The sequence below is a fragment of the Anas platyrhynchos genome, chromosome 2 (assembly GCF_047663525.1).
Source record: "Anas platyrhynchos isolate ZD024472 breed Pekin duck chromosome 2, IASCAAS_PekinDuck_T2T, whole genome shotgun sequence".
Lineage (NCBI taxonomy): Eukaryota > Metazoa > Chordata > Aves > Anseriformes > Anatidae > Anas > Anas platyrhynchos.
In genome coordinates, this window is record NC_092588.1 from 155,387,001 (window position 1) to 155,401,406 (window position 14,406).

The 14,406-nt window shown below is 35.2% G+C and overlaps 1 protein-coding gene across 6 annotated transcripts in view; it reads left to right on the forward strand.

Annotated features, from left to right (window-relative positions):
* The window catches only part of MINDY4 (MINDY lysine 48 deubiquitinase 4), a 100,754-nt gene that overhangs the window by 27,165 nt on the left and 59,183 nt on the right, over positions 1 to 14,406 (forward strand). For all 6 annotated transcript variants that reach the window (XR_011807124.1, XR_011807125.1, XR_011807123.1 and 3 more), the window contains exons 6-13: positions 1,352 to 1,410; positions 1,810 to 1,925; positions 3,041 to 3,157; positions 6,049 to 6,137; positions 11,321 to 11,422; positions 12,443 to 12,506; positions 13,865 to 13,930; positions 14,157 to 14,224. Coding sequence is in view for 3 of the 6 variants with exons in the window: in XM_027450345.3 (XP_027306146.3) it covers positions 1,352 to 1,410; positions 1,810 to 1,925; positions 3,041 to 3,157; positions 6,049 to 6,137; positions 11,321 to 11,422; positions 12,443 to 12,506; positions 13,865 to 13,930; positions 14,157 to 14,224 (681 nt within the window). In the remaining 3 variants the exon portion in view is untranslated. The remainder of the gene's footprint in view (positions 1 to 1,351; positions 1,411 to 1,809; positions 1,926 to 3,040; positions 3,158 to 6,048; positions 6,138 to 11,320; positions 11,423 to 12,442; positions 12,507 to 13,864; positions 13,931 to 14,156; positions 14,225 to 14,406) is intronic.

Sequence of the window (14,406 nt, forward strand, 5' to 3'; positions counted from 1 at the left end):
GCATCTGATTTCTTTTTACCTTGAATCCCTCGTAATGTGGTGATTCATTTATTTTCACTTTTGTTAATCATGTCCATGCAAATTTCATTGTATAAATCCTTTAACTTGTTTATAGAGAAAGAGATTTTTATTTTTATTTTTATATAGTATCAAAGACTGTGAGAATAGTACTATTTAAACCACTTAAAAAAAAGTGGTTTTAAACTAGAAAAGTCATGAGTGTGATATGTGTGTGTTCTGTTTTCATTCATCTTTCACACACTGTAAAAGGAAATTAATTAATGGAAAGTATGTGATATGACAGCAGTTGTTGCTATAATAATATCATGCATACAAGGAATGTTGCTGAGGAAATTATTCCATACTATTTTTGAAAGGACTGTCATTGCAAGACTTTTTTTTCCGAAGCAAAGACCAATGATACAGTATTGCTCCATTTTTTTACAACCATTTGAAACTTTTTCTCAGTTCTGAATTCATTTTGGTTTGAATTTCACAGGAGGAAGAAATCCATCCTACCTCTGAAAATCTAACTTTCTATTTAAGTTCTGGCTTCACAGCCAAGTTGAAGTTCTTAGTTCTTTTAGTAGTTGTTTATATCATTTTTTAACTTGTCATTTATGTAGTAGACAAACCACAAGGTTAGTTGAATAATTGTTGCCTATCAGTGGATGAAAAATTACCCTGGTAAAGGAAGACAATTTAACACTGATTCCCACTTACATTATTTGGATATTTAAAGTAGTTTAATAACTAGCTTGAACCTCATTCTGGTTCCCATTAGAGATGCAAATTTCATTTATGCCCAGATCTTTTAAACTCAGAGGCGGTCCCACATACATTAATATCCTCATGAAATTCAGGGCAGTATAGAATCTGCCCTTTTATGAGCTGGCAGGATCTGACCAATACTGAAATCACACAAATGAAATTAAATCAGTGTTGAAATAGGACTGAAATCCTTAATCAATTGCATTGTGTTGTGCTGTGTTGGCTGCCTTTCTGAACTCCTGAAGTTCAGCTTTCTTCCACTGAAAATGTTTTTGCTCTAAGATCATTTATTTATACAAAAATATTAGTGCGACTGAACTCTTTTGTACAGAACACTTTAAAAGCTAACGTAAAAACCCACTAATAAATTTTTATTTATTTGCATCTCTTACTACCTCTCTCTCTCTCTTCCTATGTGTCTATATGTGTGGATATATATATATTATATATATATATGTATAACTTAACTTTGTATTTTTGTGTAGCTATATGACCTATTTCTTCTTGTTTATCCAGAACACTTTTCGTATTAAAGGGAACACTTGCTTTTTTTTTTTTTTTTTTGTTAATTTTAATGTAGGAAGTCTCCAACACCTACTTGGAATAAAGAAGACCAGACAAAAGATGTCCTAGAATTAGGTAAGGTACATCAAGCTTCATTTTGACTTTCATCCTATTCTTTAGAGCAGATGTAGCCAGATATATATGAAGTGCTTCTTTTGTAATTCTTAGTTGATTCAGAGTAATTGCATTTGCTATTAACTTATTGGGTTAATTAACTTCTTCCTAAGACTGTGTAAAGAAGTCATTAAGAATTAGTCAAACAAAAGGTGGCTTATGTATTTTTATCTGTCTTTTCTGTCTAAATCTATACTTTCTCTTTTCTAAAAACAGATGACAGGAAGTGTTAATTGTCATTTTGATAACCCCCTGACACAAAGCCTACTTGGGGAAACAGACATGAAATTTTTCATCCAACATATTACATGGTGTTTTTTTGTTGTTGTTGTTTGTTTGTGTTTTTTTTTTTACTTTCAGTTGATGTTGAGGATGAAGCAACAACTGGAGAAGTCAGTAAGAACCTGAATCTTTCAACACTGCATATGCTTCAAGAAGTATCAGTATCAAAGGCAATTGATATCTCGCTTGCAAAAGTAAGACTAACTGACGGTATATACAAATAGATGTGTGAAAACATTATTTCTGCTAAGTTAGTCAAAGCTGCAATGGATTAATCTGTGTTATGTGTGTGATTTAATATGTGCTATATTCATTCCTGAGTACGGTCCTTATGTGGTATTCAGATGTAGTAATGTAAAAAGTAATGTAGGGATGCCTGACCAAAATTCAGAAAAATACTAGAAGAGCATGTGAGAACGCATCAGCCGCTTGAACCATGGGTAACAGCTTTCACTATAGAAGTGTGTATTATTGTATTAATGCCGCTAGTCACCTAGTCAGTTTTACATGTGCTTGTTTACCTGCCTTTTAAATTGACAGTGGTTCATCAGTGTTTCTCCCTAGATTATCTTCCTTGTTTTGAGCAGCCATGGAAACATTAAGTACTTTTAATTTTTTCTCTCCCAGTTCAGACAATAAAAAAAAAAAAGATAATGAGGATTTCTTCCAACTCCATTTCTACATCAAAGACATGAGTAACTATGCAAACACCAAGCAGCGAGTTCTTATTTACTCAGTTTTCCTTTAGAATGAATACAATTTCTTTAGTTTAGCTGTTCCTGAATAGTAGTGGTCTGCAGTTGTTCAGGGCCAAGATCTGAATTTGGCATAGGCTGATAAGCTAACAGACGTAGAGCAATCAAACCTTTGAATAACATTTGTCTCATACCAACAACTTTGACGAGCCAAATAGTCTGCCTTTTCTCCATACAGTGCCCAGCAGGCTCCTTTTCTCCCTAACGTAAACCATTAGTAACCCTTGCTTTTCTAGCTGTTTACTTTAAGACATTATTCTGTAATGCCTTCATGGGAAACTGCCCAGACAATCTGCATAAACAGTTTCCTAATGCTGAGCAACACATAGCATTATGAGTTGAAGTAATATTGCAGGAAAAGGAAAAAATTACTCTGTTTCATTTGAGAGTTGCTATTTACGGTTAAGTATAAAACAGAAAAGGGTGGCTATAGTGAGTTAGTCATTACCCCGCCACACTCCTTTCTTTTCTACAAACTACTGCAGGAAAACATAAGCGTGTTTCGGACTTATTTTTAAAATGAGAACTTTTTCTTTCTTTTCTTTTTTTAATAGGAATTAAAAAATCTTTTGTTTGGCTCCAGTCTTTGTTGCTTCAGTGAAGAATGGAAAATACAGAGTTTTACATTTAATAACATACCTCAGTTAAAATATGGCATTGTGCAAAAAAAGGTAACGTAAATGGCTTCCTTAAAAGAAAAAAAAAAAAAAGATCTTTGCTTTTTACACCAAGTTTACAGAGGCTGTGTGTTTCAGCAGTGAAAAAAAAGAAGTCTTTCAGAGTCTTCTCTTTCTTTACTATTGCTGCTTATTATTGCTTTTACTATTGCTGATGATGTCACCTTGTCAGGTCACGTTAGGAGACTTGAGAAGGAGAGAATATTTCTGAGGGAAATGAAAAGTAGCTACAGAAAGTGGTACTAAGGGGTGGGGTTTGTTGGGGGGCTTATTTGTACAGAGGAAGACAAGCCACTTCAGCTGAGAGCTAGCGAAGGTACAAGAATAAAAGGAGATATATCAAGATAAAGTCAGGGTGGAGATTAAGGGAAAAAGGAATTGTAGGGGAAAGTTTAACATGTTTTAAAAGGGATCTTACCCTATGCAGGCAGCTGATCAGCCTGGATTCTAATCTGACTGATACATAGGGGCAGACCAGGGATCTCATGCAAGGGATGTGATGTGTAGCTGCCTCCATGTGCAGATCCCATAGAAAAATGCATCCTCCTGAGTTACAGCTTAACGTTTATGCCCCTCCCTGCCCTGTGACTATTCACATGCTCCTGTGATACCCATGCACAGGTTCTCTTAAGAGCAAGGATCTGAGATCTTCAGTACAAAGGAGACATGGGAAGGAGTAAACTCCTCATTACAAAACATTCATCAGGCTTCTGATGCAGAAAATCTTCAAATAGCCTAAGAGGAACAGACTATGATGTACTACTACTATAAAGAATTGAGAGGAAGAGAGGATCTGGGGCAAGGACAAGAGCTAATAAACATAATTTAGATGTTTAATGAATTTATGTAGTCTAGTGAAGCATTTCATTAGGCTGATGATCTTAGAAGATAACTGTTTATGTTTAAATAAAACCTAGTGAAAAAAAAAAAAAAAGGATATTAAATGCTAATTTAAACTCCAAAAGGAACTATGACAGTAATACTGCTCTGGTAAATAGTAAATGGTAAAAAAAAATGTTCTGCATAAATGTGTTTATTTCAGATAGTGAAATTCATTTCAAAACTCATTTCAGCTGAAAGATTTTTTTATTCTATCCTTACATTAGGTTTTTGTGGTTCTATAAGAACATATATAGAATGTTTCCTGTATTTTTTATTTTTTATTATTATTATTTATTTGGACTGAGAGGCTTTTTGGTGGGCTGAAGTAAACCTTACTTTTTCCTTAATATATTTCAAAAAATTCACTCATTAGATATGTAGATAACTATAGAGAAATAGTATGTGTATAATATAAATGAGAAAATAGAAGGTATCAATATCTAATTTATTTTTGGATTATAGGACCTTTATTATGTGATTGTGTCATGACAGCATGCTCGATGTAGCCCTTATTGAGTGGGGGGCTTGAACTGTATGACCTCTCGAGGTCCCTTCCAAGCTCAACCAGCCTGTGATTCTGTGCTCTACGCAGGAAATCACGGGGAAAGCAGTGTGATCCTGGGTCATGTTATGGACGGTAACAGCAGCATAGATTTGACACAGGCTGAAATCTGAGCATAAACTTTCCAGAGAATCTTCTGGGTGTTCTGTGCTTTCTTATCCTCATTATTTATCTTACTTCACCTTGGCAGACAAAGCTAGCATCGGTATGTCAGCTTCTATGTGATGTCATTTTAGGGCGGCCCTGAGTTTAAGTAATTGACTTTAATGTCAAGAATGAAACCATTTGTGGGAATGGTAGCATGTGCTGACAGACACATGGGAGAGCTTCTGTAGGATTTATTATGTTGATTCTGTTAAGTTGCAGTGACTGACAGCACTACCAATGTGGTAAATGTGGTGTTGTGGTATCCATGATGTTAGTCTTATGACCTGCTGAGCCTGCTCCATCTGCACATAGGTGTTCCAGACAAATGATGGCTTTTCTGTGTCTCCTCAACAAACTACTGGAACAAATAGTAGAATAGAGGGTGGCTGAGAGACAACTGAGTGACAAGGGAAGGAGAGTTGTGTTGGATGATGTACTCTAGATGAGAAGAGGACATACCATTTCCTTCTCAGGTCAACTTGTGCTGCTGCCCTTGCCATACAGTTAACATATAGGAACACGTCTCAGTCATTCAATGGAATAAGATAGGCTGGGTGGCAGGGAATATGAAAGGAGAAGGAAATGCATTGCTACACCATCCCACAGTCTGTCACAATGGCCATTAATCAATTTTCCATAACGTTTCATGTTAAAATTGTATGTCTTGGTATTGTGATTTTTCCAACATTGATTTTTTGTAGATACAAATTCTTTCATTTTCTTCCTCTTCTGCAGTGAGACAGCTCCCCAGTGCAAAGGACTATACATAAAACTGAAATATTTGTTTAGTGATGGAAGTGGGAATTTGAGGGGAGGCATGGACCTCAGAGGAGCTTAAAGGGAAAGGCTTAATTTCACCCTTCAGAAAACAGTCAGATTGTGGGTTTTGTTTTGTTTTGTTTGTTTTTTTAGCTAAACGTGAAGGTAGTTTTTTGCTCAATAGGAATCAGGAGATCTTTTGTTTGCTTGCATGATCACAGAACAGACATAAAAAAAAAAACAAAATATTCCTTTGATATTATAGGTATCCGTGTGGCATGTTCTAGTTATTTTCAGGAAAAATAGATGGGAAACACAATACCAGTTTACTGATTTTATTGATAATATACTGATTTTCAATACTGATTTTCAGTGGCTTGCAAAAAAACAGAGAGCATTGCAAAGTCATGGATAGGAAGAGGGATGAAAGGATGGATTAAACCTGAATACAAACACATGGCTTGCAAAATAGTTTTCTCTAGCATCAAACAGTGCAAAGTGTTTTGCTCATGAAGTGTCCTACTATTTCCCTCAGGGTGGCCCATGTGGAGTGCTGGCAGCAGTTCAAGCATGTGTCCTACAGCAGCTTATCTTTGGAGACAGTAACAGGAATAAAGATGCTCGGTAAGTCAATTGAGAATAGAAGGCTTTTCTGTACAGAAGCGAAAAAAAGTATTTCTGTGATGCAACCACTCAGGAACCTTTTTGAATTTGAACTTATTGAGCTTTTCTTTGTCTCTGAGAGAGAATTAAAGTAGCTCGTGAATTTTGCATTTACTTCTCTTTTAACTGTAGAAATTTAAAGGTTTGTGTTTTATTTTTGAAATTACCAACAGCTTGAATTGTGGACAATTAAAATTATTTAACTTTGAGATTCCATAGAGATGTGATTTCAATGGAAATGTAATCAAGGTTTGAAAGACCATGAAATTCATGCAATTTTTGACACCGAGAATCTCAATAAGGATGAAATTTAAAAGTTTGATTATTTTTTGTTGTTGTTGTTCCTTACAGCTGTGTTTTGTCTTTCATAGTAAAACACTTAACAGAATTTAAATTCTGTATGAGTTTTCCATTTACTTTGTAGAAATAATTTTAAGTAATGTTAGCATTAAGGAAGATTGCTTATACTGCTATTCTGACAATATTCCTACGTTTGTCACTTTGCTACACAAGCAGAACTTATTCAATGGAAAGTTGGAGAAGAGTAAAAAATTACTTTATGAACAGACCTGCTGTGTTTGCCTTTTTTGTTGTTTTTTTGTTGTTGTTGTTGTTTGTTTGTTTGATTGTTGTTTTGCAGTAAACAATTAAGTCCATTAAGAAACAGAAAAAGATAAATAAATCACAAACCTTTCCTGCGCTTTACAGGTACAGTTCGTTCATTATGAATAACAGTATTTTACTGGTTTACATTGCCACTACCTCCTGTTCTTTGTGGGTGACACAGTGACAGTGATTTAGTCAGCAGAAAAACTTTTGTGATGATATTTCACTTGGACTTCATAAAGCAACCTTGGAATGTAAAAAGTTTCTTAAGTACATTAAAGGAGGCTGTAGTGAGGTGGGGGTTGGTCTGTTCTCCCATGTGCCTGGTGACAGGACGAGGGGGAATGGGCTAAAGTTACGCCAGGGGAGTTTTAGGTTAGATGTTAGGAAGAATTTCTTTACTGAAAGGGTTGTTAGGCACTGGAACGGGCTGCCCAGGGAGGTGGTGGAGTCACCATCCCTGGAAGTCTTCAAAAGACGTTTAGATGTAGAACTTAGGGATATGGTTTAGGGGGTACTGTTAGTGTTAGGTTAGAGGTTGGACTCGATGATCTTGAGGTCTCTTCCAACCTAGAGATTCTGTGATTCTGTGTGATTCTGTGATATGTAAAAATTTGGCCTTGAATGCCCACCTTTTCTGATTGGAACTATTTTGGAAAGTTAATAGGGTCTCTGTTGACTTTTCTTTACTTTTAGGTGTCTGACACTTGATGTAAATTAATTGCTTGGGCTATTTTTATCAGTAATGGAAATCATTATCTGTTTTAGCACTAAGGATGGGAGGTGACAATTAATTGAAAGATTACCAGGGCCTAAGAGGCCTGCACAGGTGCACAAGTCCAGAAGTAGTAGTTGGTAGGCAGTCCTGAAATGAGATGCCTCAACGTAAGGCATTAGAAACGTTGAGAATCAGGCTCAAAATCTAAATAAAATATTGAAAGTTTTACAATGTCTGCTACTGTTGTTGTTGTTAGGTATTAGCAACACTGACCTCAAGAAAAGGGTCCAAGCAAATGAGATGCTATGAATTCCTCACTTCAAAATTAGTTGTTCTTTAAAGTCACTTCAGGATAATTAGAATAGACTGGTAAAGAGATGGATTCAGTGCTATGATACATATTCAGAGTGTAATAACATGTTAATTCTATAATATTATGTAGTTTAGTTCCTCTTCCTTTTTCCATTCAGTACTTTCAGAACATCACATCTGTCTGTAATCCACCTACATAGCCTACATTTAAGAGCAGACGTTTAAAATTAACTAACAATGCTTACAAAATATCTTAAAAGTCATGCCAATAGTTTGAGAATTTTCTCAAGAATTCAGTCAATGAGTATTTGCACATTTTTATTTTTTATTTTTTATTTTTTTTAGGGAATACAGAGATCATTCATTTGAGATATAGAGGAATAAAGTTACTAACAGTACAGGGAGAAACTATTAAAACTTTGCAAATATTTTCCAACTAGTAATATATCAATTCAGAAATCACCTGCTGATTGGTGCAAAAATTAGCTAGCAGTACAACAATTATTCTAACTCAGATTATAATGATGATAGATTTTTCAAGGCAGAAAATCAATACACGTTTAGATTTTATGACCAAGAATCTCCACAGAAGTAGACAGCCTTTTATTATCTGCTCTTTGGGCCGCTTGAGTCTCAGGTCACCCTTCAGTTACACCCTTAAAGCTGTTAACTTTTTACTCTTTCATCATGATGAAGTAATGGTAAATGTCATGGAAACATGTAGCACCCAAATAAGTGGGTATAGGCCAGATTGCTTAACCTGTAAGTGCCCCAGCTCATGCCAGCTACTACCTATCCTGTGTACTTCGCAGTATTTGCCTCTCCTTTTTCTCTCCTCCAATTATGCACATGGTTTTAAAGTATTTTGTTTTTACATATTTTGTATATGAAAAATGCTGCTAAAGTATGCCAAAAGTCTCCAAGGAATTTCAGGTGAGCAGCTGAGCTCCTTGTCTTGATGCACAGAAATGCTAAAAGGCTTCAGGCTCCTAAAAATGAACAGCAAGATGGACTGCTTTATTCACAAGATAAGCATATTTTTCTTATGATGTGTTTGCCATGGGCAGAAACTCTTAGTCAAGCAGAAGGAAAGGGGAGTCCCAGAGCTTGAAATTAGAGGATTAGTATTCCTATTTAATTCTAACCTAAATTTTCAAAGTGTTAGACACTTCACAATAAGTGTTTGACTTCAGACTTCTTCACAGTTCTAGAAATAATTATCATGTATCCTTCTTATTCTGCTACCTCTTCAGACAAATAAATTAATTGCTATGCATCCCATAAATTTCAATGTCTGTGTTAGAACACAGGCAGAGATAAGAAAAAACTGTGATTTATTTTTTATTTTTTACTTTAAAACTGTCACCTATTATTTCCCATATCTCACATCCTTCAGAAAGGAAACATTTTCTAAATGCATATTATATTCAAGACAGACATTGAAATTGAAAGGGTGTTTAATTTTTTTGATCTTTGGTGTTTCTTGTTTGGGCTTTCAGTTATTAGATCTTTTACTCAAATGCTGGGAACAGGTTTTGATGTCATCTCCCATGACTGATAATATCTGAATTTCAAAGACTGCCATTCCTGAAACCAGTAGAGAAAAATTCAGTGCTGTGTTTTACAGGGAGATGGATCTGTTGTCTACTTCTTCATGCAATATATAAAGGCTCATATAAGTTGGGTTTTATTCGCCGATGTGCTACTTTTCTGCTAGTTTTCTGAGTTTTGGTTTCAAAGTTGTTTATTTCTCAATTCACAACTTGGAATTTAGAATAACAGGAGGTACTGGAAGACTTCACAAAATGCAATTTGTAGGAAATGTGGTGCTGGCATCATTGCTTACGTGTCTGGGATCAACATACAACTAAGACTTCAATAGTTTTGCACATCATTGTGTATGTTCCAAGCCAAGCACGTAAATGAATCAGAATCAGTGGGACTCCACAGATCAATACTGGGTCAGTTATGATAATATTTTAGGTCATCACTTTGGAATCTTACTTACCTTATTTAAAAAATGTAAAGAACAATGTTTACTGCAAAAGGTATTTTAGTTAAAGTTTACGGCTAAGTAGGAACATTATGGTGTAGATTTGAAAATAACAGTTAAGAAATCAAAGCTTAAAAAATAAATTAATTATGAAGACCCTCATAAACTAGAAATTATGTATGAATGTATAAAACAATCCTAATACAGAATATTCAAACATTTTTATAATGGATTTAATGATGTACTAACTTATCTTGTCCATTTTTTTGCATGTCCAGTATTGTTCTCTAAAGTACATGTAACTGTATTTTTGCCTAACCAGCTATAAATATGTATTCTGAAAGAGCCGTTACTATTTCTTTTAGTAGGTTAGTTTTCGGTATATGATTATAGATCTGTGTATGAACAGTGCCAGTTGTTGTTCATACTTCATTTAGTCCTTTCTTAACTTCGATCCATTGAGCTTAATTATAAGAATTTATTTATTTATTTATTTATTATTATTCACTACTTGTACATCTGATACCATTTTTAGTATTAGTCTTCTACAAGTTTAGATTGTGTGTGTCACATCTAATATTCACCTGTATTAAAGGATTATTGTCATAGAACATATAGACATAGACCAGCAAGCTTTCATTTCCTTGGCTTAAATACCCATAGCAGCAGTCTAACGATCACTGTGAGTCATATGAGCTCAATTGGATCCCCCAAATGCAACAGATTGCTGTTAACTCTTGACCTAGATGAATTATATTTCCCTCAAATTCTCATTTTGCTTCTGACTGCAGAAGAGACCTACCCACTGTGCCCAGAGTTTGTTTTACTGGAAATCTAAGCAGAAAATTCTAGATACAGCTCTATTTACTGTATGTAATTATTTTCAGTGAGATCCAAGGTACCTTCTTAGATGACTAAAATGAGATTTAAGGTGGTTCACTCCAAGGAATGGTTCCAGAAAGACCACATTCCATTGGCCACTTCAGTTATAACTCCCCACTTAGAGCTCCTTAGATACAGAACAGCAGCGCCAAGCCCTCCTATCGCCTGTTCAGTCCAGTATTGAGAAGTCTTCAGGCTGTGTGCACAGTAAGTGCTCTCATAGTGTCTCATTCAGATGTGTAAACCTCAAAGAAAGTTTGGTTTCAACTGTGTCATACACCTGGTGTATCTTTCCAGTAACCATAGTGGCTTGCTGTTCAACTGAAATGATTTTTTGAACTGGCCTTCAGAGTTGTCTTAACTCTTTTTCTTGACTATAGAAGCAATTGAGATTCATAAATGATAATTTTCTGAGGTTACATGCTGGAGCCTTACAACACCTAAATAATCTCTTTATTAAAAAAAAAAAAAAAAGTTTTTTTTGTTTTTTGTTTTTTGTTTTTTCCTTATATCAATTGTTAAAAACTGCTGTGAATCTGTGCATACTGTAACTGGGGCACGTTGCTGTCTAATAAGTAAACTTCTCAGTACACACTGCGATGATCTCTGTATCTTGTATTTCCCGGACCACAGCTGTCTTCAGCCTTCAGAAGTGCACAGGACCAAATGCCTCACCATGGCTCTTGCAGACATACTGTGGCGTGCAGGAGGCAATGAAAAAGCAGTTGTGGCATTGTAAGTAGGAGAATGCACAACACTGCTATAATTGTATCTGTTATACATATACAGTCTGTTATACATATACGTAGTGCACAAATGGAACTTCCTTAAGATGTATTTATATAGTCTAAAATGGCTTAGGGAGAAAAGGAAAATGCCATTTCTTCTATCCCAGTAACTGGGACATCACCAAACTCTCTGAAATTGCTGTAAAATATCCTTGTGGATTTCATCAAGGCTAGAATTCCTGCAAACTCTCTACCAAGAGCTATTGATCCAGAAGCAAAAATTTACTCCTGCAGGTTTATACTGCAGGATATTCTATTATGGCTGGAATTAATTTCATTTTCCTGCAGCTGCCTAAGTTGCTTAGTTAATGATAAGCAATTAGGCTGCTTGTAGACAGTACATCTAGCTTTGTGCTAGCTAGCTTTGACTGTACTGAATCCTACACTATATTTTTAACTGAGCTAGGTTTTGCAAGAAGAAATTATTTCTTTTATTAGCTCAACTAAGATAGCTGAAAAATAACTTACAAGCTTCTGGACCCAGAAGTTCTTCTTCAAACCTAAAATAGAAGCAACAAATTCAAAGATATTTCCAATGATATTTTGAATGTTTTCCGTTTATAAAATATTTCCTCTGTGATGATATTGTACATCTGTTCTGTTGCTTCTGTTTTAATGTCATTTCTCTCATATTCTTCTGCAATAAAAACTGTCTTTAACATCTTAAACTTACGTTTATCCTCCTTCTCTATAGAGAAACTTGTAATTCATATTAGATAGACTGAGAGAACACAGCTAAAGTAAATGTTTTATTGATGAATGTGTTGAATACCTAACATTAGCTTATTATGCAAGAGGTTGTCTGTTTGCTTGCTTGCTTGCTTGTTTGTTTGCTTTAAGTAATTTAAATAATAATAGTACAAAATCTTTGGTTCATCATTCAGTTCATATACGATGTTGATATCTCTTTAATGTGATTGTGGTCCTTTTAACATGAGCTTTGGTTTTGTTTGAATATCCTATTTAGGCCATCAGGAAGACAGCAGTTCACTCCCATAGGAAAATACAAGGCAGATGGAATCTTAGAAACTGTAAGGCTCTGTGTAACTTGCAGTAACATTTTCCGTATATCCTTTTTGTAGCTTTTCTTATTTTAGCACAATGAAATTGATTTCCATATATCCTATGTTTCTCTTAAGTGTTTTTAAACCTTTAATGTCACATTATTTACTTGGCATCCAAAAACCAATAGGAAATAACAAAATCCGATAGTCTTTCTGGCTCTGAAGTGTCCCACTGCCTGTGGGCAATTGGACTTTGTGAAGTCCTTTTTGTTCCATCTACCTTTCAGGCTTATAAACTGTGCCTTCTTTTCTTGGTGTGCAGTAAAAAATGAAAGCAGATCCTTTAAAGTCAACTAGTGCAACCGTGAGCAGGAAAAGGCAGTACTTTATTGTGTTTTATGTAGAATTCTTTGCCTTCCCCCCCCAGTATCTCCACATAGCAAAATACTTTCCAGTTGTGCCTTTATGAAGCCCTCAAATGGCTTTGCAAATATTGATGCCATAAGCCAGACTTTAGTGGTTTAAGGAAATATTACTGGCCTCCCAAATGGAGGAATGAACATGTCAACAACTTTTCAGCACTAGACATTTTTGGAGCAACTGAAAGTGAAAACCTGTATAAATAGAGTGAATGCAGCATAAAAACTTGGCTATCATATGCTCTTCCAAGAGAAAAGATGTATTATTTAATATGTTAAAGTAATTTTGAACTGCTGGCCATTTCAGAATGCAACTAGCACTACTGTGCTGCCTCTAAGTACTGCTTATCAAAGATCATGTGGACATAGGCACAGTGAAAATGAGATGGAAAGGAAACTCCTGATAGAGCCAGGAATCTAAGTCAGAGTGCTTGATCTTCCCCATCACTGTATCCACAACACCATAATTGCTGTTAGGATACAAAGACAAAGAGAGAGACAGTTTGAAAGTAAGTGGCTGGACCTGTGAAGTCCTCTGAACTTCATGTTAGAAAGGAATATTTTTGAGACTATTCTCCAAGTATGATAAGAAGTGCTCTGATGAGACCTGCTATAGAAAGCTCACCTCATGGGTACAAGCTCCTGAGCTGTTTGCTGCTTTTGTGTCTTCTGAAGCTTCATTATTCTGAGGTTCTAAGAGTTGTTTTGCATAAACTATTAAAAGTGAAGCAAGCTAGCTGCACAATGAATTTAAAAGCTGTAAGAAGCAGCATCTATAAATTCAGAATACATGAATTGCTGAGATACAATTTTTTATCGAGAGAGATTTCATTAGATCTTTAAACCATTTTATATTAGTTGAAATCCAACCACTCAGATTTAAAGTTTTCCTTATGTTCATGTAATTTCATGTTTTAAAAAGGAATTGTTATTGTTTCATTTTTTTTTCCTCATATTTCTTCCCAGCTAATACTGCATAGTTCCACAAGATATGAAGATCTGATTGTACTTCTTCAGCAGAATATTCACCAGGTACTATGTATTCAGCTGCTAGTCTTTCTTTCCATATTTATCAATCTGATATGATGTCTTCTGGATGTAGTTTCAAAAACATGCTTCACATTTTAACAAATAGAGTGAAAAAGTCTGTTTTAACATAAATGAGAACAGTTCTTTCTGCTTTGTTTGGCTTGCATTTCCTTAGGATTGGGCTTAAAAACATGTACAACAATGTAAATACAGTTCTTTTCTTTTTCAGTTTGAAATTGGCCCCTGTGGGTGCATTCTTCTGACTGTGTCTGTCATCTTATCAAGATCTATCAATCTGTGAGTGTCTTTATATCCATTTGCATAAACTGCAAAGCAACCAAGGTGTGCAAAGCGAAAAAGCAGCCGTGATGTACTGAAGTTGCTGGCTTTTTTAATCTGTCTTGATGCTTACTCTGTTAAATATAGGGGTATTGCTACTTAGATTTACACATTTAATCTTGTCTTTCATTGTTGTTGTG